This window comes from Mesoplodon bidens (genome assembly GCF_964165515.1).
Source record: "Mesoplodon bidens genome assembly, chromosome: 4".
In the NCBI taxonomy this organism is placed as follows: Eukaryota; Metazoa; Chordata; class Mammalia; order Artiodactyla; family Ziphiidae; genus Mesoplodon; species Mesoplodon bidens.
Window position 1 is genome coordinate 85,304,756 of NC_138160.1, and position 27,735 is coordinate 85,332,490.

General features: G+C 36.5%; 1 protein-coding gene across 1 annotated transcript in view; it reads right to left on the bottom strand.

The window, feature by feature from the left end:
• Positions 1–26,455, bottom strand: part of LOC308616336 (uncharacterized protein) — a gene marked incomplete at both ends in the record, with an annotated part of 100,396 nt that extends 73,941 nt beyond the window's left edge. Inside the window, 4 exons of the mRNA XM_081232602.1 lie at positions 5,456–5,623; positions 16,804–16,995; positions 22,487–24,823; positions 26,398–26,455. Of these exons, the coding sequence (XP_081088728.1) occupies positions 5,456–5,623; positions 16,804–16,995; positions 22,487–24,823; positions 26,398–26,455 (2,755 nt within the window). The remainder of the gene's footprint in view (positions 1–5,455; positions 5,624–16,803; positions 16,996–22,486; positions 24,824–26,397) is intronic.
• Between the last annotated feature and the right edge of the window lie 1,280 nt (positions 26,456–27,735).

Here is a 27,735-nt window from a genome sequence, read left to right on the forward strand (position 1 = left end):
GACTGTAGTGGTCCTAATACAGAGAAGAGACTTTTTCTCATGGAGTTTACATCCTAGACACTGGCTACCAAAATTGGCAAACATTCAAAGAGAGAAAGAATAAATTCTCTTCATATGGATTCCTGAAGGAAGGTTTGTTATTACAAGATGTCTGAACAAAATACACTGTTTTTCTACTGGAAAAGGAAACCAAAGCTGCTGTGCAGGTATTAGTGTATTCCAGCCCTAAAATGCTGTGCTCTGCTTTATTCTATGTTCCTGGGAAGATCTCTTATCATTTGTTAATATGATTCCCTTTTGGCAATTATTTTACATGACTGTTTGGACTGCCACTTACTGGATCTCAGCATAATTTAAGGGACAGAACTGGGAAATTCAAGGACACAGAAATGAATATTTTAGCAGTCTGCAACAAGCTGGTAGCTAATCAAGGCAAAAAGAAAATCAGAAATCCTATTTCTGACCTCGGTAGAAATCATTTCTAACAACCCTGCTTGTCAAAACTTCTTGCTCCCTATAGGTTACCGTCTTGATACTATCTTCTGCTTTTGACAGATTGATTACCCAATAGATATTTGTTTAATGGAGTATTTTTACTGTGTTGATTCAAATCAAATCATGTTTTCTTGTTTGTTTTCGTATTACATGAGACTGTAAGATAGCTATTGCTTTCAAGGCTGTAGTGGTGGTGGTGGTTTTTTTCAATCAGGCAAATCGAATGTCAACAATGTGTGACAGTATGAACAATTCAATAAAGTCTTTAAATGGTAAGCTCAACTGTAGTGCTCTCCTGTGGGAGAAGATACAATCAAGATGTTTTTCAACATGTTCCCCTCCCATTCTGAAGACAGTTTTCTCATATTTTAAGATTTATAGTCCTGGATTCCCTTGCTACTGTCTGGTGAATAGTCTATGATGAATGTCATTGTCTTTTCAGAGACTGTGTGGGCACATCGTCAAGTAATTTATCCCCCCAAACAACACTTCCTTGGAATCATCTTGTTAGATGTAAAAGTTCAAATGAAGGGTACATAGTTCCATAAATATGACTCATATATTGAAAATACCCTAAATTTTCTTTTAGCTCCAGCAATATACTTTTGTAATGATGCAAACCTTTGTTTATCTATTTCTCCAAATTATAGAAGGACACTTTCTAGAAGATTCAGGATTGAATTTTTTTAAGTGTAAAATTTATTTTCAAAAAATACATACTGGTAGATATAAATTAGTATTACAATATTTTAAAAATGCCATTAGGCTAATAAAGATATCTTTCAGTCTTAAAGCTATTCATTTGCCTCCAACTCACGTTTCCTCCCAATCTCCATCTTCTTCTATTGATGTCTCAAAATCGCATAGTTAAAAACATGTATCGGGTATATGTCTTAGTAACAGTAAGAAAGAAAAACTAGCACATTCTTGAACTGAGGTTCAGTCCAATAAATAGTATAAAACTCACCACATTTAAACATTTTCTTTAGTTGTGTGTATGTGTGTGTGTGCATATGTGTGTGTGTGTGTATACACACACACATGAATTTTTTGGCAAAATTAAACAAATTTTCTTTTGTTTTTTAGCTAAAGCAAATAACAGTGAATCAACCAGATGCTTGTTCATTGATGACCACAAACAGTTGTAGAAATGGTGATAATTGTACTTTCTTACATCAGGTGTTAGCCAAGATACTGTGAGGGAGGAATTGTATTTTACCCAACTTAGTTTTTCAGCTCCCTGCCACAAACAGTCAATACATATTGGTCAATTTAGTTAGTATATTATGAAATAGCAATTGTTTACAATTTATATAAAATATTTATAAATGTACACAGATGTGAATATGTATTTAATATTTAGTTAAAGCTCTCATAAAAATTAAGAAAAATAAGGATAGCAGATAGAAATAGTCAAGATAGATAAAAATAGTGCATTATAATTTTCACATATCTAGTCTCACTTTATATTTTTATAACACTGTATGATAGGCAGAGAGATAATAACAGTAAATAAGTGACTTTTCTAAGGTCACATAGCTGGTAAATTACTTTTTATTCATTCATTCAACAAATATAAATTGGCTTCCTATAATGAAGCAGGCACAGTCCTTGGTGCTTAGAATACATCAATGAACAAATAGAGATCCTAACCCTGAAAATCCTATTTTCGGCCTGGTGTTTTTTTCCTATGCCATCCAATACTCAAATAAAAGTTAACTATAGAAAATTTTGTTTCTTTTTTAAAAAGTTTATGCCTAATTCTCAGTATCTATTTTTTTATAGTTGATTTACAATGTTGTGTTAGTTTCTAGCATACAGCAAAGTGATTCAGTTACACACACACACCACACACACACACAGATATATATATACATACATATGTATAAATACATACCTATATATACAATATATATTCTTTTTCAGATTCTTTTCCATTATAGTTCATTACAAGATATTGAATATAATTCCCAGTAGGATCTTGTTGTTCATCTATTTTATATATAGTAATTTGTGTCTGATAATCCCAAACTCCTAATTTATCTCTCCCACCACTTCCCCTTTGTTAACCATAAGTTTGTTTTCTATGTCTGTGAGTCTGTTTCTGGTTTGTAAATAAGTTCATTTGTATTATTTTTTTAGACTCCACATATAAGCGATATCACATGATACTTGTCTTTCTCTGTCTGGCTAACTTCACTTAGTATGATAATCTCTAGGTCCATCCATGTTGCTGCAAATGGCATTATTTGATTCTTTTTTATGGCTGAGTAATAGTCCATTGTATTCATGTACCACATCTCCTTTATCCATTCATCTGTCAGTGGACATTTACGTTGCATCCATGTCTTGGCTATTGTAAACAGTGCTGCAATGAACATTGGGGTGCATGTATTTTTTCAAATTAGAGTTTTCTCTGGGTATATGCCTAGGAGTGGGATTGCTGGATCATATGACAACTCTATTTTTAGTTTTTTAAGGAACCTCCATACTGTTCTCCATAGTGGCTGCACCAATTTACATTCCCACCAACAGTTCCCTTTTCTCCATACCCTCTGCAGCATTCATTATTTGTAGTCTTTTTGATGATGGCCATTCTGACTGGTATGATATAATGCCTCATTGTAGTTTTGGTTTGCATATCTCTAATAATTAGTGATGTTGAGCATCTTTTCATGTGGCTGTTGGCCATCTGCATGTCTTCTTTGGAGAAATGTCTATTTAGGTCTTCTGCCTATATTTTGATTGGCTTGTTTTTTTTTGTTGTTATTGAGCTGTATAAGCTGTTTGTATATTTTGGAAATTAATCCCTTGCCAGTTGCATCAGTCGCAAATATTGTCTCCAAGTCTATAAGTTGTCTTTTCATTTTATTTATGGTTTCCTTTGTTGTGCAAAAGCTTATAAGTTTGATTAGGTCCCATTTATTTGTTTTTGCTTTTATGTTTTTTGCCTTTGGAGACTGACTGACCTAAGAAAACATGGCTACAATTTATGTCAGAGAATGTTTTGTCGATGTTCTCTTCTCGGAGTTTTATGGTGTCATGTCTTATAGTCAAGTCTTTAGCCATTTTGAGTTTCCTTTTGTGTATGATATGAGGAAGTGTTCTAACTTCATTGATTTGCATGCAGTTCATCAGCTTCTAATTTAATTTTCAAAAATTCTACTCTAAATTCCTTAAGTTTTAGAATCAAAGTCTCATGCTTGCTTTTCAATGAATGGTTAATCTCAATTAATTCATATTATGAAATGAGTATAAATAAATATTCTAAATGTGCAATATACAAATCTTGTCTTATGCATGTGCATAGGAACTCAGAGTTACAACTTTTCCTCATTAAAATCCTCCAATGCCGAATTGCATATTTATAAGAAAAAATTAAGAAAGGCTCTATTTTACTCTACACGTAAAACAAATGATGATCTTATATGTAACAACAATTAATCTTGTCTGCATAAATGGGATTAAGATAAAACTAAGCACATTTTGATGCCTGTACTGAAAATTTAAGTACCTCTTTATGCAATAGAATCTATCATACTCATACCTGTCACTTCTGTGTATCTTTAGCAATTTCCCCCAGTTCCTGGGCCATAGTAGGCAAGGTATTTGTTGAATGCCAATGATTGTATAATTAATTTAAAACATTATTTTTAAGCTGAATCTTTGCTTGCTTGAGTTAAATTGTTTACTATTTATCAAAGTCATTTATTTATACCAATAAAACAGAAGTTTATAAAAGCTCTACAGCTTAAATTTTGCAGCAAATATTGGACTGAAGTAATAATTTCACATGCTGAAAGTTGTTATTCAGGTATAAGTTTTAAAAAAAATCATTATGCTGTTATTGCATTAGGGAAGTATCAATAGTTTTAGTAAACTAAATTTTAATCTCTTAAAAAGCATCATGAAACTATTAGAATATAATGACATCTGCAAAAACACATGAAAATATTTTATTAAATGAAAGTATAATTATTATATAATTATATTATTAAATATAAATCAGGCTATATAATTTTAATAATTGTAGGGTCCTTACCAGCTACTGGTAGGGGTTCTTTCTTATATATCAAACTATATACATGATAATATGAAATGCATATTTCATATGCATTTAAAAACAAGACTAGACCTATATATAATAAAAAGAATGCAGAAACAATAAAATGGTTATATTCCAGTACTGGAACAATAAATGATTTGTTACTTGTTTATACTTTCCACTACATTTTTAAAAAATAGTAAGCATTTTTTTAATGGTTCTGAAGAACCTAGGGACAGGACAGGAATAAAGACGCAGATGTAGAGAATGGACTTGAGGACACGGGGAGGGGAAGGGTAAGCTGGAACCAAGTGAGAGAGTGGCATGGACATATATACACTACCAAACATAAAATAGATAGCTAGTGGGAAGCAGCTGCATAGCACGGGGAGATCAGCTTGGTGCTTTGTGACCACCTAGAGGGGTGGGATAGGGAGAGTTGGGAGGGAGATACAAGAGGGAGGGGATATGAGGATATACGTCTATGTATAGCTGATTCACTTTGTTATGCAGCAGAAACTAATACACCACTGTAAAGCAATTATACTCTAATAAAGATGTTAAAAAAATATAAACCTTAAATCATGGTTAAAAAAAATAGTAAGCATTTTTTAGTCATAGAATGAAAAAGACTCTTGACTCTTCTTACATTAATCTTTAACTCCAACTTTGGAATTATTATTCTATTTTTGAGTGAGTGCTTAAGAGAGTTTGTATTTTAATAGCTTCGGATTCTTTCACAATATTAAGAAGTTCTATATATACACACACACACACATACACATATACATACACACATACCCATACTTCTCTCCAAATGCTCCACCCAGTGTGCAAGTTTGCCGACTTTAGAGACTTGCCTGGTTACAGGTTCTCTAGGACATATTCATTTTACCATAATTGTAGGGTCCTTACCAGCTACTGGTCGAGGTTTTTTACTAAGACATCTGGGGCTGTCATCAGGATTCCCATTATCCCCTCGGAAAATCCATGCTGCTGAATGGAAATTCTCTGTGTAGAATCCCTGTGCTTCAATACCAACTCGAAAGCCAAGATCCACAGAACAGCCGTCTTCTGAGGTGACTGAGGAGCAGAAAAGGTGATAACATGAATTATGGTCTGGGAAGAAAGATGTGCACATGCTGATGGCCGAGGTAAGAAAGCTCCCGAATGTGTGCAGGGGCGAAGTCTATACTAAAGGCAGTGTCATCCTGGAAAACGAGTAGCTCAGTTTTTAAACAATTCTCTTGGGAAGAACTTGTATAGTCCTAAAATATCATAAATAAAGTAGGCATTGCTTGAGGGCCTATTCTGTGGGAGTCAGTGTACTAAAGACAGCACTACAAATCCTTTTGCTGAGGAGATGTTTTTGAGACTTATGTATTAGTATCTAGGGGTCAAGAGGAAGCCACATAAGACTGAGAATTAGCTTTAGAATCCCTTTCAAAATTCCAGGCACAGGGGAAGAAAAATCACTATTGCTTCTCTGTGCTAAAAAGAAGGTGCTGCAAAAACATACATTCCTAGAAAACTCTCTGTGCTCTTACATGTAGAATGAAGCATATAGGGAGGCAAGTAAAGTTTCATCTGACAGTTTCAGTCATAGCAATTTACAGTTTTCCGTGTATTGGGGAGTTCCTTGGATTGTATAGAAGGCTATGCCAGTTAAGGAAATGAGAGTGCATTTCTATTTTATCTTCCAAGTATTTCTTTGTGGTCCTGTTTGAAACCTGAATAAAGTCATGCCCCAAGCCTTTGAGTCTTTCAAGGATACAAAATTGAGAAGCACTACTTTATAACCAAAACATACTTTCAAGAAAAACACAGGTCCTTTACTTACATTTCTTAATGATCATGAAGGGAGTAGGGTTTGAAGATCACAGAATGATTCTTAAACAACAGCAACAACAAAACACTTCTCTTTTAATGTCTTCTCACATACTATAGTTGCTCCCATGTGTTTATCTTAAAAATTATAGGTAAAACCTTTTACTTACTCCCCTCATCATGTCCAGCAGTAATCAGCTGGACTTTTGCTTAAGGTCAGTTATATAAACCCCAGAAAGAAAGGTTCTTTTGCTGTCACTGATTTTCTCTGGAGACTCATTCCTAATGGTTCTTGCCCTCAGCCCTACATTTCCACCTCTGCTCTCCTAGTACTGGATTGAAGGGTGTAAATGTTAGTTGTCCTGATACATAGATAAATGCAACAGTAAGTTTCTAGCTCAAATATTTGTTTAACTTGTGTGGAAATGGTCACGGGTGACAAAGAATGCTACAGCATGGTCTCTTGCAGACAGTCAAGAACAAACCACAGGACTTCCCTGGTGGCGCAGTGGTTAAGAATCCACCTGCCAATGCAGGGGACATGGGTTTGGTCCCTGGCCTGGGAAGATCCCACATGCCGTGGAGCAGCTAAGCCCATGAGCCACAACTACTGAGCCTGCGCTCTAGAGCCTACGAGCCATAACTCTTGAACCCACGAGCCACAACTACTGAAGCCCGTGCTCCTAGAGCCCGTGCTCTGCAACAAGAGAAGCCACCGTAATGAGAAGCCTGTGCACCGCAACGAAGAGTAGCCCCACTCACCGCAACTAGAGAAAGCCCGCATGCAGCAACAAAGACCCAACACAGCCAAAAACAAAACAAAACAAAAAAACAAAACCCAAATGTTTTTAATGCTTGTTCTTATAGTTTTTATTTTATATACCAAATACAAGTTCATTAATCACTTGATATTAATTCACAATGGTTTAAATGATTTTAGATATATTTATTCATTTATTACTCATGTATTGAGTTGAGTTAATTTAAAATAATTGTTACTCTGTCATGAGCAAGGTACAATTTTAGGCATAATGGGGATAGAAAGATGAGTAAGATATAGGACTCAGGATGCAGTAAGAGAGTTCAGAGGAAGGAGAGTAATTGTGGCTGTAGGGAAGGGAAGGATTAAAGGAAGGAGGAGTGGGCAAAATTTCTACAGGATGATGAGGTTATGGATTGGTAGATAAACAGGATATGGACAGGTGGCCCACAGTAGGGAAGTAGGTACTGGAAAGATAGACCATGTTGACTGAATAAATATAATTTTGGTGTGTGAAAATAAAGGGATGTTATATAGTAATATTATGTAATGATAAAGTTGAAATGTAAATGATATGAGAATGTTATGGGGCATCTTGTTTATTGAAATAAAAGTGATAACTTTCAAATAGAATACTTTAACTCAAGATATAGAACACCTTCCACATATCATATTTCAAAATTCCTTAAGTATGTTTGCACTCATTTTTTGAATAAATCTGAGTGCGACATTTGACTTTAAACGGTAGGAAGAGTAAACCAAAAAATTATAATAATTCATTGACCTGTCTCTCTGAGCTTTAAGCCTAAATCAAAGCTGCTTCCTACATACTTGCTAAAGTTACAGAAGCCCTAAAGGCTTTTAAAGTGTCATCCATTATTTGATTTATTTCCTATATCCTTGGCCTTAAATATTCAGTTATATTTTAATATTTATGAATATAACATATGTAGATTCCTGGGCAAGGATTTATCTTTATTTTTTTTTTTTTCTGAGCGGGAGCTGTCCATGTTGGACGGGTAATCATCCCCCCTATCATGTAAAGGTCTGAGGGTGGGCCTTTAAATTATAATCATCTTTGTTTTTGTCAGCCTGCATGAGACTGTTAAAACAGCTCACTTACTTATAAACAGATTTGATTATGTGGATGAGCAGTTCTCTGTTCATTCAGTTACCAGGACAGAGCTAATCAACATATTCTTACATAAACTGAAACATAAAATTTGTGTTAAAATCCAGTGAAGCAGCACGCCACACACCTGCTGCAGCTTTGAGCTGCTAGATTTCTCAACTGCCCTTTTGGAACTTTGAGCCAAAGAGAAAACAAATCCAAATGTTTCTGTCACCAAAATTTGGTCATCTAAATTTGGCTTGCTAGATGAGCCTTTTAATAAATGAAACTTTAAAACAGAATGAGCTCTTTTTAAAATGTTTTTTTACAGTAGGTCCTTGTTGGTTATCTCTTTTAAATATAGCAGTGTGTACATGACATGTACACAGAGTGAGCTCTTAAATATGCTCAGTATGACAGAAATTGCATGTGCACTTCTTTGCTCTTGAAAAATTTAAATACTTCCTTTTTGGGACTTGAGAATCAAAAAGATAAAATACTCAGCTCACTTCCAGGTGTCTTTAGATATTCTCATATCTCTTTCACTCTACTGTATTACTTGAAGTAAGAAAAAAGTGGTATCTAATGAAGTGAGACTCTGTTTGGACATTTCCAGAGAGAGACCGGGTCAGATATGAATAATCCAACCAGAGGCAGTGAGTTGTATTGTTCAAGAGGGTGGATTCCTGGTCAGAAGGTCTGGTTTGAAACCCAGCTCCACCACTATTTATAGCAAAGTGACATTCGGCAAGTCACTTATTCTCTCCATGACGCAGATTCCCCACTTGGTAAAGTCAGGATGAAAATACAGCACTTAACTAATTTATATTGTAAGGACTGGCATAGCAAGCACAATGTAATTGTTAGCTCTTATTATTAGAAATGGAAGTTCTTTTATTGTGTAAATACAGTTCCATAAAAATTCTTATTGCTGAATGAACTAAGGGAAATGCTATCAAGTATCCTCACACAATTAGACCCAAATTCTTGCCACATCTGTTTGTAATACAGGAACCATTCGAGATTATAAATATCAGAGCTCCATTTTGCGGACCCTTCTGACTTCCGTTTACAGCCTTCAAGTTATTTACCTGGTGTGCCTTAGTCAGCATTCCCCACAGCCTAGATGGATTGATCAACTGTGTCCACAGACATAAATATGTCATTCCTAATGTCTTTTCCAGTTATTATGTAGGAAGTCAGAGATGAGTGAGATTAACAGACTGAGAAACACCAGCTGTAATGATGCTCGATAAAGCTGTCAGATTTGAATTCATGGATTAGTAGCATATCCTGACTCTATAAATGAGATAAAATTTAAACCATACACTAAACAATACTAGTTCCAGCAGCTCTTAGTGAATTGCAGTCTCTACTGAAAAGTTTCTGAGGAAATACAATATGCCTTCTGAGTGTCTTTGCCTTGGATAAACTGAAAAATAAAATGGCAGTTCAATTCCCTCATGTCTAATCTGAAACAAATTGTTAGTATAAGTTTTCATTCAAAACAGAATTCACCCCAAAGGAAACAATCATTGTTTTAATGAAAATGACTATGTTATTTTGGCTTGAATTTGAATTTATATAAGTTATACAGCCCATTCCTGTGTTGTTTCAAGTGGATACTGGTAAATGTTTAACAAGTGACTCTCCAAAAGGGATAAAAAACAAGCCCTGATTTGTAGTGTTTACCAGTTTCCATTGAATAGATACTCCCATCATGGCCAATTTCAAGCTACCAAACTGATGTTACTGAATTGCAGTGTTAAGGGAAAAAAAGTGCACAGTTGGCTATCGTGAACCACTGTGAGTTGATTCCAACACACCTGTAGTTCCTTTTTCTGCAGAGCAGACATGAACATGAAAGAGCATTGGTAGTAGAGAATTTGTCCATAAAACAAAGGATTTCAAGTTGTTTGCTGTGGAGTATGTAATAGAAGCCCTTTTATGTAAGGGACTTGAGCATCCAGGGACTTGTTATCCACAGGGGTGGGGTCCTGGAAACAATCCCTTGTGGATTCAGAGGGCCAATTATATTGCTTTTGTGTGGGTATATTCTTTGGGGGACCTGGAAGAGTAGGGCCAATGGCAATTGTATCTGATTTACATGCATAACACAAGATTTATATTCTTAGGGGAAAAGGAAGAAAATTTTCAAAGACTGCAAATTAATCAAACAAAAGGCCAAGGAAAACATGAATGATAGTTCAAGAATATTGCTGTCTTGGAAATCCAGTTTGGGGGAATCCTCCTTAGTGAAATTTTGTCTGTTTATTTACCTTAAGGCTAGGGAAGATTCGAGTACACTGAGAACAAAACCTCTATTCTTTTTTACAGCTTGGACACTGAGGACCAAAACCACCTACGCCCACACATCTTACTGTCTGAATTACACGACCTTATTTCACATTATCAACACATTTTACACTCCAGAAGACTCTTGACCAGGCAAATACCTTTATCGTTCATTACAGGAACTTCTGTCGCACCATCAACTCTTCAACAGAATGCACCAATAGATAGTTTATTTCCTTAGTCTCTTTGAAACACTCAAAATCCTCACCTTGCCATTTCCCTAAGTCCTGATCTTTTAAATCACGATCCTTACCCATTTCCAATCAAGCTCTCACATTGAAAGACCTGCCTTAAATCAAATTTCTAATTCTCTGTAAAATCGGACTTTGCCTTTCCCCCTCTGAGGCACTACCAAACCTCTGTCAAGGGGGCATATCCTCCCTTATCTCTGTAAGCAATGGACAGCTCTCTCTTATCAACATGTAATGTAGGTGATATTTGATCATTGCTATAATGTGAGAACAGAGCACTGGTATGTCATAAGGTTGTGGCATGAAATAGGTGACACACTCAAATGAGTAATTTGAGGAAAGTTTAATAAAAAACACTATTTACAAACTGTGGACAGAACTTAAGGAAATCAGGTGTGACAGACCAGTCCATCTAAGACTAAAACAGTAAGGGGGGAAGCAGGTACCAGTTACCAGACCCCAGAGCCATAGAAGGCAGTGTGGAGAGGACTGCTTTATAGGAGTGTGACTTTAAGGACACAAGCAGCCTTTGGTACACCACAGCGAGAGATCTGGGGCAATAATACCAGAATCTCACTCTCCCTCCAGGCTTCTGCTGCTCTTCCCTACTGGCCAAACCCATAGGAAGCCAGGGGGCAAATACACTCCTTGATATAGTCCATAGTGGTGAGACTCCTGGGGCAGACAGTAAGGTGGAGAAGGGTGAAGAAGGAAGCTAGAGGGGCAAATGGAAGCTATTCGCAGACATGGATTCAAGATAGTGGAGTAAGCACAGACCCTGTATCCCATTTTGATAGGAATGCTAGAAAACATGTTTTTGGATAGGTCCTGATTCCCGCAAGGTCTTTTATTTTATGAACACTGTGATAAATTCAATTGCACTTATGTAGAAACAGGGGTTGCAGCTGAAGTTTTCTGCATAATGAAGGAGAGAGGTATTTCAAAGTCCACAGGAAAATTAGGAAGGAAATAGAGAATGTGTGTGTGCCTATAGTATAGTAACTGTTTTAAGATCTATAGATATGTTTGGAAGAAAGAAGGGAATTCTCAGTACTACCTAATAACTGGGAAAAACCTGAAATCCGGAATCAAACTATAAGCCATGGAATGAAATCACAGCAGAGGATATATGTGAGAGGTGTTTTTTGTGTGTTTTTTTTTGTTTTCCTGTTGAAATATATTTGACATATAACACTGTAAATTTCAGGTGTACACATATTAATTTGATACATTTATACATTATGATTGCCATTGTAGTGACAATTAGCACCTCTAGCACATTAACATAATTATCCTTTCTTTTTAGTGGTTGGAATAATTAAGTTCTAGTCTCCGAGCAAATTTGATGATTATAATGCAATATTATTATCTATATTCACTATACTGTGCATTTTACCTCTAAGATTTATTTACTACTCTTTGCAAGTTTGTACCCTTAAACAACATCTATCCTATCCCCCCACCCCCATCCCCTGGTAACCACCATTTTACTCTCTGTTTTTACGAGTTTGGCTTTTTTAGATTCCACATATAAGTGATATCATACAGTACTTGTCTTTCTCTGTCTGACTTATCTGTGAGGAAGTTTTGATGCAGAATGGTGGGAGTAGGACAAGAGTGAGAACCTAGGAGCTAGAGAGGCCCCAGGTACAAACAACAGGGCAATCAACTGGAGCACCATGACAGAAACAGCAGGTAGTTTGATGTCTGTGCATCCCTCACTTAGAAACTCCACCATGAGTCAAGTAGCAGCAGTGATTATATCTGCCTCTAGCCAAGAAAAAATGAATGTTTAAAAAAGTAACAGATTGAGGACAGAGGACACCCAGATGGGATACAGAATATCCTGTGCGGGGGTAAGGCATTTATTGTAACCTGAAGCATTCTTACTTACACAGAGTACAGCAAAAATCATAGTGGAGCATTTGCTACCTGCCCAGGTATTCAGTAGGAGGCGTTACGTAAATAGGAAATTTGAAGCAAAAAATAAGCATCCAGTCAAAAATCACAAAGCCATTTGGGAAAAACCAGCACTATGAAATAAAGATAACTCAGCATATGTGAAATATGTACTGAGGAAATAGTTGATAGAGCAATTAGATTAAAACTTTATATAATTCATTTAATGTTCTCAGAGGTAAAAATGTATTAAAAAATAAAAATAGACCAATAAAAGGAAACATCTAAAGATCCTTTGAAATTAAGAAAGAGTTGTTGAAATAAAAACATTAAAAAAAGGCTAAAGAGAAGGAAGGATTTGGATGCAAGGTGAATTGTTAAGCTGAAAGATAGGGCTAAGGAATTCTCTCAGAATGTAGCACAAATTGATGAAGAGATGCAAAGTACAAAAGGAAGGTTAAGCTATCTGGAGGATAGATCTATAAATTTAAATGTCTCTCTGAAAGGGGTGACAGCAGGAGAAAATAGAGAGAACTTGTATCTGTGAATTTATGAGACTTGAAGAAAGATATGAATCATCAGCATGTAATAGCTTATGGGATGCCAAACATGAAAATATATTTAAAATACACATACTGAGATACATACTAGAAAAATTTTAGAATAGCAAGAATAAAGAGAAAACCCTAAGAGGTAAAAGAGACAAAAATTGGATTAATGACCGAAGCTGTGAGAATGAGATTGGATTCAGACTTCTCATCAGCCCTGCTGGTTACTGGAAGATAGTGAACCAGTTTCTTAAATAATCTGAACCTAGAATTGTCTACCAAACTATGCCAAACTGTCATTCAGAATTAAGAAGGAAGTGAGTACATTTTCAGATATATAAGGTCTGAGTTTACCTCCCAAAGAATCTCTCTGAAAAAATTATTAGAGGATAACTATAGTAAGAAGAAAAAGAAAGCAAATCCTGTTGGAAGTAATTGGTACAAAAAGCAGTGATGAAGAAACATTAATGAACTATATTAAGTATTGATTATTAAAAGTAACAATTAAAAAAAATCTAAATCAAATTCTAGAATATATCAATCCAGAAATTGATAAGGGGAAGGGGAAGTGAGAGTAGAATAAAATGAACATTACAACAAAATGTGTAGCTGTGGAAATATATTATTGGAAGTCTGATATAAGAAAAGTATTCTCCAGGGAGGTATTTCAAGAGTCTGTGAATAACAGAGTGATAATAAAACAACCCTATACAGTAGTATATGTAAGAATAAAAATTTAAGAAATAGGTGAAGGGGATTAAGAAGTATAAAACTTTAGTTATAAAATACAAAAGCCAGAGGGCTGCAATATACAGCATAAGGAATATGGTCAATAATATTGTAATAACTTTATATGGGGACAGATGGTTACTAGACTTATGGCGATCCTTTCATAATGTAGGCAAATGTCAGATAATTATGTAGTACACATGAAACTAACATAATATAGTATGTCAACTACATTTCAATAAAAAAACAAACAAAAATACCATTGGGGGAAACTGGGCTCTCTCTATTTTTTCTAACAACTGCATGTGAATCTAGAATTACCGCAATAAAATTTCAATTAAAAAAAAAAAGATTCCAGATCTTGAGTCCTTGCTGCCAAATAGGAAGAAGAAACTAGAGGGATTAGACAATGATCAAGAGACAAGAACAAAACTCTGAGGACAAAGTGGAACATTTACATTGTATTCTTCACTGTTCACATGCATGTAAGAACACTGTGGTGGGATAATACAGTACAGTGTTTAATTATTTAAATTACTTATAATTTTGCCACACATTTATAGCTACATTCAATCTCTAACCTGTGCGAGCTCTCTAACTCACTCTGGATAAGTTATACCACTGTCTTCCTGAACTGTACTTGGGTCATTCCAGGAGCTTGTCCATAGGACATAACCTAGGACACTCACACGCTCACTATTGTCTCTATCATAGAGACACCGTTCTCTGCGTCACAATTCTTTTGGGTTCCTGGACCTAATTCCAACGTATGTGTGTGCGTGTGCGGGCGGTGGTTTCCCCACATCAACAAGAAGCAATTCTTAGAAACCGCATGGGTGTACTACAGTTCAACTCAATTCTGACACTACCTACCAAATACAAAGGTTAAGCGTTCAGTCTTAAAAGACTGCCTCCCCCACCCCTCCACCTCCCCACTTTAGCTGCCAATCGCAAGTCCAGCTTGTTACCTGTACTTCTGACCCACCAGCTAGGTTCCAATGACCTCCCTGTGAATTAATATTTTAGAGCAGCTCACATAACTCCGAGAAGCATTTTACTTACTAGATCACCAGTTTATTATTAAAGGATACTACAACTCAGGAAGAGCCAGATGGATGACATGCATAGGGCAAGGTATGATATGGAAAGGAAATGGTATGGAGTTCCATGCCCTCTCTGGCTGTGCCACTCCCCCAAATCTCCACATGTTTACCAACCCAGAAGCTCTCTGAACCCCATCCTTTCAAGATTTTTATGGAGGCTTCATTACATAGGCATGATTGATTAAATCTTTAGCCACTGGCAATTGTTTCAACCTCCAGCCCCTCTCCCTCTCCCTCTCCAGATTGGGGCTGGGAAGATGGGGGTGAGGCTAAAAATTCCAACCCTCTAATCATGTGGTTGGTTCCCTTGGCAATCAGCCCCACCCTGGATTACCTAGAGGCTGGATTCCTGGTCAGGGAACTGCGATCCCACATGCCATGCAGTGCGGCCAAAAATAAAAAGAAAAAAATTTTAATGTGGTATTCATTAGTGGCCCCGCTCCATTTTTTAAACCCGTGTTTCCTTCAGTTGAATTTCCTCATTGATGACTTATTTACTTTCCTTTCTCAGTTTGCCATTGATTGTGGGACTGAGATGTAGGGATTCAGAAGAGGCCTCCCCAAGATGCTCCAGTTTGGCATGTGGATTTCTTTCAGCTAAAGGCAGTGGAACCCTCTGAGCTCAAGAGAATACTGCCGCTCCCTTAACTACCTAGAAGAACTTAAGTTGGGGATTTTTCCCAGAGAAAAAGCTATTGCCAGAGATAAGTTTTATCTAAGTGGCCCCCTCTTTATGGCAGGGCAAACATCTAATTACCAAACCTCTGCTCTTCTTATCATCCCATGAATGACCCTCCTGTCCTTGAAAGCCCCAGGCACCTATCCCATTTCTTAGCTCAGGATGGCATATATACCTCATTTTATATTTCCACCTTTTTTTTTTTTTAAAGTTTTTTGGCCACACTGAGAGGCATGTGGTTCTTAGTTCCCTGACCAGGGATCAAACCCACACCCCCTACAGTGGAAGGGTGGAGTCTTAACCACTGGACCACCAGGGAAGTCCCTTACATTTCTGTCTTTGAATCTCTCAAAGAGATTCAGAGACATCTCTGACCCCCAGGTATGTGTGGTCTCTGACCCTCTCATGTATGTGGGGTTCCCACACCTATGAAATTAAGTTTGATTTTCTCCTGTTAATTTGTCTCATGTCAATTTAATTCTTACGCCAGCCAAAAGAACATAGAAGGGTTGAGGAAGGTCTTTTTCCTCCTTGACAGAAGTATGATGCTGATTTAATAACATCTTTTCAATAGCAAGAGAAAAAGTGCTATCTCACTAAAGTACGCCTCTACTTAAGACACTTTCTCATTTCAGAAATGTTAAAACAAGAAAAAAAATTGTTTCTTATAATCAAACATATTAACCTTATCTTTTTGCACTACAGGTATTTTTGTAAGCCAACTCAAATTCTTTGAAATAGGACACACATTTCATTGAGTAAAGAACCCTATATTTAGTTATTTCAGTTTCTGAAGAGAACAGTAGTCTTAGTAGGCAGTTGTGTGTTTTTGAAGAAGGTAATTTACCAAGTTTGGATTCCTTAGTGTGTAATAAAGGGTTGATTATTCTAAAAATATCTTTCATATGAAAGCACATAATTACCACATTGCCATGGTGGTATAAACCCTGGTCAAGCAACAGGGTTTATATTCTGAAGATAAGAGGGAGGGGATCTGGTTAAGCTTCAGTAGGTTGTTGCCTTTGCTCTGGTTTTGGAAAAGAAGGCATTAGTCTACTCACTAGATCCTTCAGTGATGTTGCTGGCAAACGAACTTCTTCCAGCTGAGCTGCATCTTTTACCATCTCTGAATTGCTCCCTCCTCCTGGCCCACTGGTCTACTGCTTCTTCCAGTGAACCATCACTGGCCCTTGTACCTTTTGGTGCCATTTCCTGGGATAACTTTCGGTGGCTGTTTATTTCCAAGTTCCAATCTAGATTAAACCACATTAAGTATGAAAGTGAGACAGCATTTCAAGATAGAATTTCAAATATTCCAGTCTTTGAAACAGAATCACAGAAGACTAGAACTAGAATGATTTCATTCAACTCCTTCATGATTCACTTTCTAAATTTGTATTACTCAAAAAGAAGAAGAAGAAGAAGGAGGGGGGGGAGAAGAAGAAGAAAGAGCTGTATAGATTGAAAATAGACATATAAGAAAGGGGGGAATCACCATGCATTTCCTCAGTTGGATTCAATTCAGTAGATATTCCTTGGGCACCAGCAGTATGCCTGATACATTGTATTAGTCTGTTAATTGTTTTGGAGGATCATAGTGCAAATAAATTGTTAGTTATGTCCACTGAAAGTTCAATAAGACAAGATATGATTACCTGAATTAGTTAAATTATAGTCTTTGAAAACAAGTTTACTATTGAACTCAAGTCCTTTATGGTTTGACTTCTAATCATCACAAGACTACAAATTTCATGATACTTTTCTTGGTTCAAAATGAAGAAAAGGAAAAAAAAACCAAATTACATGAAGGCTTTGATAAGTTTATATTTGAATAAATAACAACTTGAAATACTTTATATACTTCCAAACTGCTATTTTCGGTCATCACAAGCTATGAGGCTGTATATTAGAGTAAGAAAATTTCAGATAAACTAATTGCAATACAAGCGAACTTTAAGAAAATAATTGTTAAAATGAAAAAAATAAAACCTCAAATAGCAGAGTACGTAATACCTAGAAAATAATTTGATAGGCTAGAATTGGTTAGGAGTTTTCTTGCTTTCACTTTTTGATACTATACAAAAGGCAAGCAACATCAATTAAAAAGAATTTTAACCTTTATTTTTATTCTATTCCCAGGAGCAAATGAATTTTTAAAATTTGGTCTTTGTAAATTAAAAATGAATTTATCAGTGTCAAAATTTGTTCTCAGAGCTATTTAAATAATAAATGGGGTATATCCATGAATAAATTATCTTCTTTATTTTTATAGATGGTAATTACTAATCCATTTACCTAACAATTTAAACTTCACTTGGCAGGGCCAAAGACATGGGAAGGGAGGAATCATTATTCAATTCCTCTTATTTTCCATAATTTTGACGTTGACTCCTACCTCCTCCTTAGGGCTTAAGAGGGTGACAGAAAAATGACATTCATTCTATAATATTTACTGTTCCTTTCTATACTAATATATAGGTATGTATGTGTGTATATATATATATATATGTATATATATATAAACTAATTTCTACTGTGCTGGTTACTAGGACTACAGCTAATGGAAATATGACTCTGTGACATTGTGAGAAAAGTTTTCCTTTAGAATATTAAATACTGAAATGAGGAGAATATGTGCCCTACAGTATGTTTTGAAGTGTGATTTGAGAACCACTGTAATGTGCCCTGAGAGCAAAGCATCACTCCCATTGTCCTGCTTGGTATTTGTAGAATCTCAGGTTTGCAAAAATATACAAGGTAATTTTGTCCAACCACCCTCTATATGCTTCAAACAATTCTACAGGATTTCTACCAAGGACTCATTCAATCTAAGCTCGAACACTTCCCAGACTCAAATTTACTACCTGAATCAGCATAATCCTTGAATACTTCAAGCTGATAGAGAGTTTTTACATGGTGAATTTAACCTATGTCTCGGTAACCTTTGTTCACATGTAAGCCTCTCCCTCATTCCATGACTACCCAATAGAGGTTTATTGAGCCTTTCTAGGAATCAGACAGTTTGCTTGGTGCTGAAATGAAGACACTCAAGGATCTTGAAGGACTCTATTAAAAATACATACTGTCCCTTTGTAGGGACAGTATGTTAATACATCAAAAAACACTAATGTTTTATCAAACGTGAGTATGAAAGTAGAAAGCTACCACCATGAAAGCCAGAAGGAGGCCTGAGAAATGAGTTATAGACCAAGGAGAGGAAGATGCAGATCTGGGTGGAGCCCTGCTGGAAGAAAGCTGGGGTATTGCAGCTGGACCCTGGACCCTGGACTTGCTCATCTACTGAGAAACACTGAAATGGCTTTAAGTGTGGAAAGTTCCCAATTTCGTAAGAAGTCAGCTTGTTGGAAATTATCCCAAGAGTTGTATTCTATAAGAAAAATATGTATCTTTTTATCCCTAGTGCTTGGTGTAGATCTTAGGACTACAAACTTTGTCAGAGCTACAATCCTGTACACCTTTTGCCTTGGTGCGGGCTTTCAGAATCACTCCTTCCTTAGGGGCACAGGGAAATAAAATATCTCACACATTACGTGTAAGTTTTGTATCATGTTACATATATAGGGCTGTTTAATTATAAATATTTCTATGCCATGTAAAGTATCATTTAATCCTTCTCGTTATCTGTCATTCTCTCAGAGTAGCCTAGGTTTGATTTCCTCATTAAAATGTTTTACGACAGAGAATTTCTGGTCCTTTGGCAGAGATCTTAAAGATACATTTCAGGCAATTTACAGTGGAAGAACTGAGGCCCTGATAAACCTCTTTGCCTAAGAATGTGCAGACCAGGGCTTCCCTGGTGGCGCAGTGGTTGGGAGTCCGCCTGCCGATGCAGGGGACACAGGTTCGTGCCCCGGTCCGGGAGGATCCCACGTGCTGCGGAGCAGCTGGGCCCGTGAGCCATGGCTGCTGGGCCTGCGCGTCCGGAGCCTGTGCTCCGCAGCGGGAGAGGCCACAAAAATGAGAGGCCTGCGGTAAAAAAAAAAAAAAAAAAAAAAAAAGAATGTGCAGACCAGAACCCAGAATTTAGTCTTAAGAGGTTCAGACTGGTATGCTTTCCTTTATACCACTGTCTCTTTAACTCTTGTCACATGCCAATCCCTACCACCTCTGGTTTATCTAGTTCAGAGGTGGTAGATTGTTTAGCCTGTACTGTGTCTTAAATGTCATATAATCTAGAGATTCATACAGATAAAACTGCCGCATCTCCCATGTGCTTGAAAAACTAGAAGGCCTGTCTATACAGGCAGGGCCTGAATTCTCATTCCCTCAGGACAGCGTTCCCTCTAGTCCACCAACACTCCATTATTTCTCACATGCAGCCTGCTTTACTCATTTATACTACCTGCCTGGCCCCTCTAGATTGTGACCTCTAATCTAGTTAATTCCTAAGTGGAAGGAGCTACATAAGTACAGCACTCATGTCAGGGATTCTTAATCTGAGGTACGTGGACAGACTTTGAGAATTTGGAGGATCCCTCTGCAAATAGAGGCATACTTTTGTGCCTATATTAAGTATAAAATTTCTGGAGAAACCGTACAAAGATGCCCAAGCTCTTCAAAGCAATCTGTACCCTGAAAAATGACAAAATCCTGGCCTGAGGTATCAATAGTATAATAACAATGGTATTGAATAAAGTATAAAAAAACTCGTAGCTCTACGAGAGTAAAATCCATGCAAACATTTATAGATTCAAATATCTTCTAATATAAACATTTTGATTTCTGAACTGTTTTCCTGTTTTTTTGTTCTTGTTTGTGAACAGAGTTTTCCACAAAGAAACCTGATACAACTTCCCTGAACTCATTCTTTCATTCAACAAGTATTCATTGAGTGCCTACTCTACAGGCAGGGACTGTTCAGGTGCTCTGAATACCGCAGTGATTAAAACAGAAAAACTACACGCCCTCACGACTACATTCTAGTGGGAGAAGACAGAATAAATAAAGTAGTAAAATAGCACATTAGCAGGTGAAGATGTTATGTGTAAAAGTAATTCATGGAAAAGGAATATAGTATGCCTAGGCTGGAATGGACAGAGCTCAGTTTGCAATTTTAAATGAGTGGCCTGAGAAGGCCTCACTGAGATGGCACCACATGAGCAAAAATCTGAAGGAGGAGTGTGAACCATGTGGACATTTGTGGGAAGAGCAGTCCGGGTAGTGGGAGTAGCCCAAGCAAAGGACTGATGTGGGCTCTTGCTTGACAGGTTCCAGCAACTCAAGGAAGTCAGTGTGGTAGGAACAGAGTGATCTGGGGGAAGAGGACTAAAGGGGCAAGGGAGAGAGTTGTAGGAACAGCCTTTTGATGAAACACAGTAACACAGGGAATCGGTCACTGGAATTGTTTCAAAGTCTAATGAAGTACAATATCAGCTTTGGGAAGATTCTGACTTGAATGATTGATTTTCTTAAGGAACTATGCCTTGCTGGGAGAGGCAGTCCAGCGGGGAGCATGTCCACGGGGGAAGAGTCAGCCTGGGAGGGATATTCATCCAGGTGAGCACACATCTGCTCTGGAAGACACAGTGCTCTTATCGCAGGTCTGCCTCTTGCAGACTTAAATAATTATGGACTGAAGCAAATGTAAGGATTAATGCCATTGATCCTGGTATCTAGGGGTATGTTGGAAGTGGAAAGAAGTCACTATGATGGATCTTTGCCTTAGGGTGTTCATATTAAGCAGGTGACTGCATAGCTTTTGTGTTGTTTTAGGGCATTTAATTCTCTATGAAGTAAATTTCATCTTTCATGCCAATACTTGTGTGCTTCTGTGTTTTATTTCTACTTCTAAATTTTATTCTATTAAAAAATTAGGGATAGAATAACAACAAAGAAAAGGTAGCTTCTTGACTAAATTTCATCGTTCCAAATATCTGTGGAACTGTTAGGAATGTTACTGGCAGTTTGGAAGGAAGTTTATACTTGTTCAAGGTGTATTTTAATATACAATGTAGAATAATGCTAACCTTAAATATAAAATATTTGGGGCTTATTGAAGAAAAACAAGAAGGGCCTTCTGTGAAATGCCCCAAATGATATAATGTGGATCCTAGATTGAAAGCAGACAGGCAGTATTATGTACTTAGGAAGGAGCTTCTATCCTAGCCCTCTCCAGGTCTGGAGAGCTTCTGGATTCTATCAATGGTTTGAGAAGGGCCAGCAAATCCACAAGGGAGGTCAGAGGTCTGCTTGAGGTCAGAGTCCCCATGGACGGATCAATCAGGATTAGCCATGGCTGTTTCTGTTTTTTGTCCTTTGCTTTAATTACTATTCCACATGGCCTCCTGAAACATGTAGGCCATGCTTCTGCAACAACACAGCAAGGTTTAAAAACACATTTTATCACAGACATATTCCTATTCTGAACATGCTTAGCTTGCAAGAAGGAAAGAAATGGCAGATTATTTAAGAGTGGCAAGAGGCTAACGTTTCCTACAAAATTGATTTGGCAATACATCAACCTTTTAAAGAGAAATTGATTTTTTTTTTACTGTATATTACACTGCAGTCTTGGTGATTTTATTATGCACTATTTATGGGTGGGTGGGGTAGGTGATAATGGAAAGAAGCAGACTGATATATGCTGGCCCGTATTCATCTAACTCTAAAATACTCAATATATCTTCAGCAATAAAGAAAAAACCCCAAGCAATAAAAAGGACTTCCCAAAGCTCAAACATGTAAAAATAATGAACGTTAAAGATTCTATATAGTCCATTGTACCTTTCAAAGCTTTCTGCTTCTGAGGGGACAACAACATGTCTATTTGGTGATAGTAAGTTTCCTTTGGGTCATTTTTATTTTCCTCAGAATTTGGCTTTGTCGATGCAATCCCTTGGCACTCTGCTGGCTCCTGTTTAAAACTGGTTAGTCCAAGGCTTTTTTCATCTTGGTTACCATATTGGTCTGCATCACTGGTCAGTTTTTTCTCAATAAGAAACAGATTATCTGTACCACACACTGCACAATTGAACTCAGCACTGTCTGGAAAATTCTTTTGAAAACAAACTTCATCATGAGTCTTGTTTGATAGGTCTTCAAAATCTCTGTAGCATGCATTCTTTACCACAGGCATAATTATCTGGAATTTGTCTTTTTCAGTGTTTCCCAGAGAGCTGGGTGACTCTTTAGGCTTTTTCATTCCCATGGGATAATTAGAATAAGCCGTGCCTTCTTTATCACTTTGAATAATTAATCTCTGGTCTAATTCATCAGTTATTAAGGTCATAACTGGTGCTTTTGTTTTGCTGAGGACTTCTGTGTCTGGATGACTTGCCTGGGACTCTGTCTGACCCCATTCTGCAGTGCTCTGGCTACTACTGTTGAGTGGGCTGCCCGCAGAGAGGCTGCCAGAGAATGCAGGGCTGAGAGTTGCACACTGTGTACTCTTCATTTCCAGTAGTTGCTGTACTTTTGTATGAGAGTCACTATGTAAAGTGGTTTTGTTAAAGTCTCTGTCAGTTATATCAGTAAGCCCTTCCTCATAGTCTTTCAAAAATTCAGCACAGTGATTAAAGGAAAATGTATCCCCAGGGGTTTCTTCAGGTTCTGAGTATCCGGTGGCCCAGTGTGATGGCCTGAAAGAAGTGGAAGACTTCAGAGCATTTTGAATAGAAGGGAAAGATAAAGAATTTGGGTTCTCATAGCAATCTGCAGGTGGAGTTTTGCTGCCTTTGCAATAAATGTTGGATGCCTTTTCTCCTACAAGCTGCACACGCAGAGAAGATGAAGAACAAAAGTCAGAGTCTTTGCCATCTTGAACTGGAAAGATGTCAGTAATGGTACTTGGCAAATAATTTATTCCTTCTGTACTGTGCTGTATATATGAGTCTGATGTGATATTTTCTGGTTTATCAAAGATGATTTTTCTCTCTCTATTCACGTCTTTGGGGTCCTCAAAAGGCATTTTACTTAAGCCTGTATTACTTGTGGTCTTTAGGGTATCACATGAAGTAGGAAGAATGTTTTTGAGAAGCGTCTCAGCCTCGGAAAAATGTTTCTTTTGGGGGGTATTCTTACTAATTATAAAGTTCTTCTGCTGAAAGATGGCAGACTCTACCTCACAGTCATCTAAGACCGAAGACGGTGTGTCAGGCTTATTCTTCTTCTTCTCAGGGCCTGAGCACAGAGAAACCACAATTGTACCAAAATTCTCCTCCTTCTGGACAGCAAACACAACAGGAGGAGAGACATGAAAACAATCTGACCTCTGATGCTTGTTTTCAAGCTGCCACTTTTCAGGGTGCCTAATATTGGACTGTGCAGGAGACTTGGAACATTCTTTAGTTGTGTGATTGGAGGAAATGTTTCTGTATTTAGCTATTTTTCTACTTCTTTTAGGATGAGTTATATTTATTGATATATTCTGTTTCTTACTCATGTATTTAACTTTAATTCCTTTTCCTACAATGCTTACTTTCAGTGAGGGGCTCTCAGTTCTGGCAATTTTTCCTTCAGATTTAGATGGTGCCTCAGGTTTTAGTTCTATTGATATATTCTTGAATTTAGAACGGCAGCTTCTAGAAGTGTAGCATCTCTGAAAGTATCTGACAGAATAATGCTGGTGACATTTCAAACATCTCTTTTTTGTTGGAAACTGTATTCCTGTTTTACAGAAAAATCTATTCTTGATTTCTACTTGTACATTGATAGCCCCACATTTCACTTCTGTAATAATTTTGCCTTTTGCTGGTTTAAAGGCTACTAATGTGTTTGGGAAATTCTGCAGTGTAATTTTTCCTGATAATGATTCTTCACAGTCATTAAACATGACCACTGGTAAGACTTTCTCTAGTTGATAAGAAATGGATGAAGGAGGATCATCATTTTCCTTCTCTCTAATTATTCTGCTGTCAGATGGAGGTTGTTTCTTATCTTTAGGGAGAAAAGGGGACTTCTGCTTTCTATTCATAGAAGTGGAGATATGCACATCTCCATTTTCCTTAGATTTCCCTAATGTCCCAGTCTGATGAAGCAAAGCTTCCGAGGTGTCTCCTTTGACTTCCTTTTCAAGATCTTTTATATTTTTTTGGCATGCTTGATTAGCAGGCTGAGGTTCACCTAAAGAAGAAGCAAAAAAAAAAAAAAAAAAGTTTTATGTGTCCATTTAGAAAGCAGATGTTCCAAATTCTAGAATGAAATTCAATGCATTTTTTGAGTAACACTTTTCATTCATTTCTAGTATGTCAAGGTATTTTCTGCAAAAATTCATTTCTAATACCTCATTTTAAATCAATAATCTTAGAATGCAGAATATCACCTAGTTGTTTTAGGAAGTAAGAATCTAATTAAGTTTTACTCTAAAATGGAGACTTCCAAAACAGGTGAAGTAAAAATTTCAGAGCAAATTTATGCAAATAAATTTTAAGAGACTTCTTGATAAAGAGCAAGTTGCCATGGTCATGTGTTTGGCCCAAGAACTGCCACCTTGTGACTCTTACTTCTCTGCTTTATAATGTTAGAATATTTTGCTTGAAAAATTTGTGAACCTGAGCATGAGGTACTAGATCTTGTGTAAAAAACAGTAGACAAAATACGAAGATCTCAAATTATGTTTTAAACAACGTCTGAAAGAGAGTATTTTGAAAGGAAAAGAAAGAAGAATGAGCAACAAATAAATAATGATGTCATGGAAATCTGTCAACCAGGGGTCCACAAGGATACTTTTAATAAGTTGATTAAACTAAAAATTGAGAAAGTATTACTTACAATTACTTTAAATATCCTTAATTTAAATATGATTTTTATATAACATATTTTAATAAAAATACATAAATACTTATATAAAGAGTAAATAAATAAATTCTCTTCAATCAGAAAAAGGAAAACATCCTATCAAAATTTAGCTAGAGGTGACATGGAAGTAAGGGATGCAGAAAAATAACTGCTGTTTCAGAACCAAATAAAGAATCATACGTTTAGGAATTATTACTTTCCAACTTGAGAGATATACAGACTTCTGATTTGACCTATAGGTTCTCAAGCATACTGAAGTGCCTTGGAGAGTCTAACCATTCCCATTTATCTCTCTTCTAGTCTGAGGAAATGGCTTTTCTTACAACAAGTCCTGAAATGGTTTCCAGTGAGCCTGGTTACAGTCTGAGAACTGTCATGTGGAAGTTGTGGGAGAAGTGACATGGAGACATGGCTCTCTAAAGCCCATTTACAGTGGTTTATAGACTGATAGCCTGCCTTCCAGAATTGTAGATTACAATTTATGCTTAAGCTAACACCCTTCTGCCAAGAACAGTTCAGTTTACAGCCACTTTCAATTTTATAATTTTACAGCTTATAGCATCCTTCAATGGACTATACTACAATTTCTACAAGTAGGAAGATAGATTTGAGACAGTTACATAATAATACACTGATAACAGATTCTAAGAATAGGGGTTTTAATAGCCTTTGTTTGAATATGTAGAAATTTATATTTAAGTTTTTATCACTTGTAATTCATATAACGATTAATGCAGAAGTATATACATAATGACAATTGACCAGATTCTAAATCATTTTATAATATCTATATGCATTTATCTTCCTACTTTTATAGATATTCCTGTGACAAAGAACAAAATACATAAGCCAAGTAGTTCATTTTATATGTACTTATAAAACCAATGAATTGGACTTACATACTGTGGGATTCAAGATTTTCCATTTCTTATAGGCTTTTCTTCTTTTCTTCCTCATGTTGGGGAGCTGGGGGTCTTCAGCTTTCACTGTCCTTTGAAAGCATCAGATTTGAAATTATTTTCCACTCAGAATATAGGTTTAGTAAAATTACTAACTCAACTCATTTGCCAACTTGATAGCATAATATCATTCTTTGAATCATTTTATTATCATAATTATATTCTCCTTTCCTGTTTAATTCCACCCCAACTATTTAGTGCATTATTAATATACTATGTGAACACTCTAACATATACTCTTTTCATATGTGTAGACATTTAGGATGCAAGTTATAAAGTCATATTCTGTTTAATTGATTCTTTTATATTCCAATTTTCTTAGCCTAATAGAAATATCTAATTTTTTTTGTGAAGTTGGCCTTAATTCAATATCATCAAATTTCTAGCCCTGCTAAATTAAGTGGGGTAGAGAGTTGGTTTGCCTTCATTACATTATCATCATATGCACTATATGTAAATATTATAAGGTTTAGTATATACTATATATTCTTTGTAGAAGGATCAACTGTTCGTAGAAGATCAAATTAATTCTTTATCTTTATTGTGAAATAAAGGATTATTTTCCCTGTTGATGTCTTAAATAATAGAATGTATTGGGGAGATATCTAGGGGAAGGCAGCCTGCTAACTAACCAGGTAAGTACCTGCCTGTGCTTAGAGCTAAACCCATTTCAATTGCTTTACTTTTAGAGGATTAAACTGTCTGCAAAGATGCAAAGAGAAATAGCTATTTCTCACTGAAGCAGTTTGTTATGAGTGTATCTGGGTGGGCTGTGCCTTTGGACATCTCAGCTGAGAAGCTTATCTTTTATTTGTTTTACCTGTAACTCAAATTAAATGGGGCTGTTTTGTGGCCAGTTTTGGCAAAAATTTATTTAAATTCTTCTTAACGAATTTCTCTCCTCAAAATCCCTTACATCATAGTATGTGTTGATTTCAAATCCTTTTTCTTCCATAAAATCTCAGTTTCATAACTTTATGAAAATTCTTTTTCCTTAGGCTGCCTTTCTTATATAGAGCAATGAACACTCATTTGGTGTCTTCCAATTATCCTTTCTATTCTCTCCCCAATAGACACAATTAAGTTCCTATGGCTGACTAAGCAAGCAATAATCCTTTCTTCTTAGAAGGCCAGTATGGGGTGGGGTTGGGGAGAGGATTACAAACACACAATTAAAATCTTTTTTTAACCCCTGTCTTACACGTATTGGATTTTCTAATTAAAAAAAATGCTTCAAAAGCATTGACTAGGTTATTGATTATTTCTCTTGGATCCCAT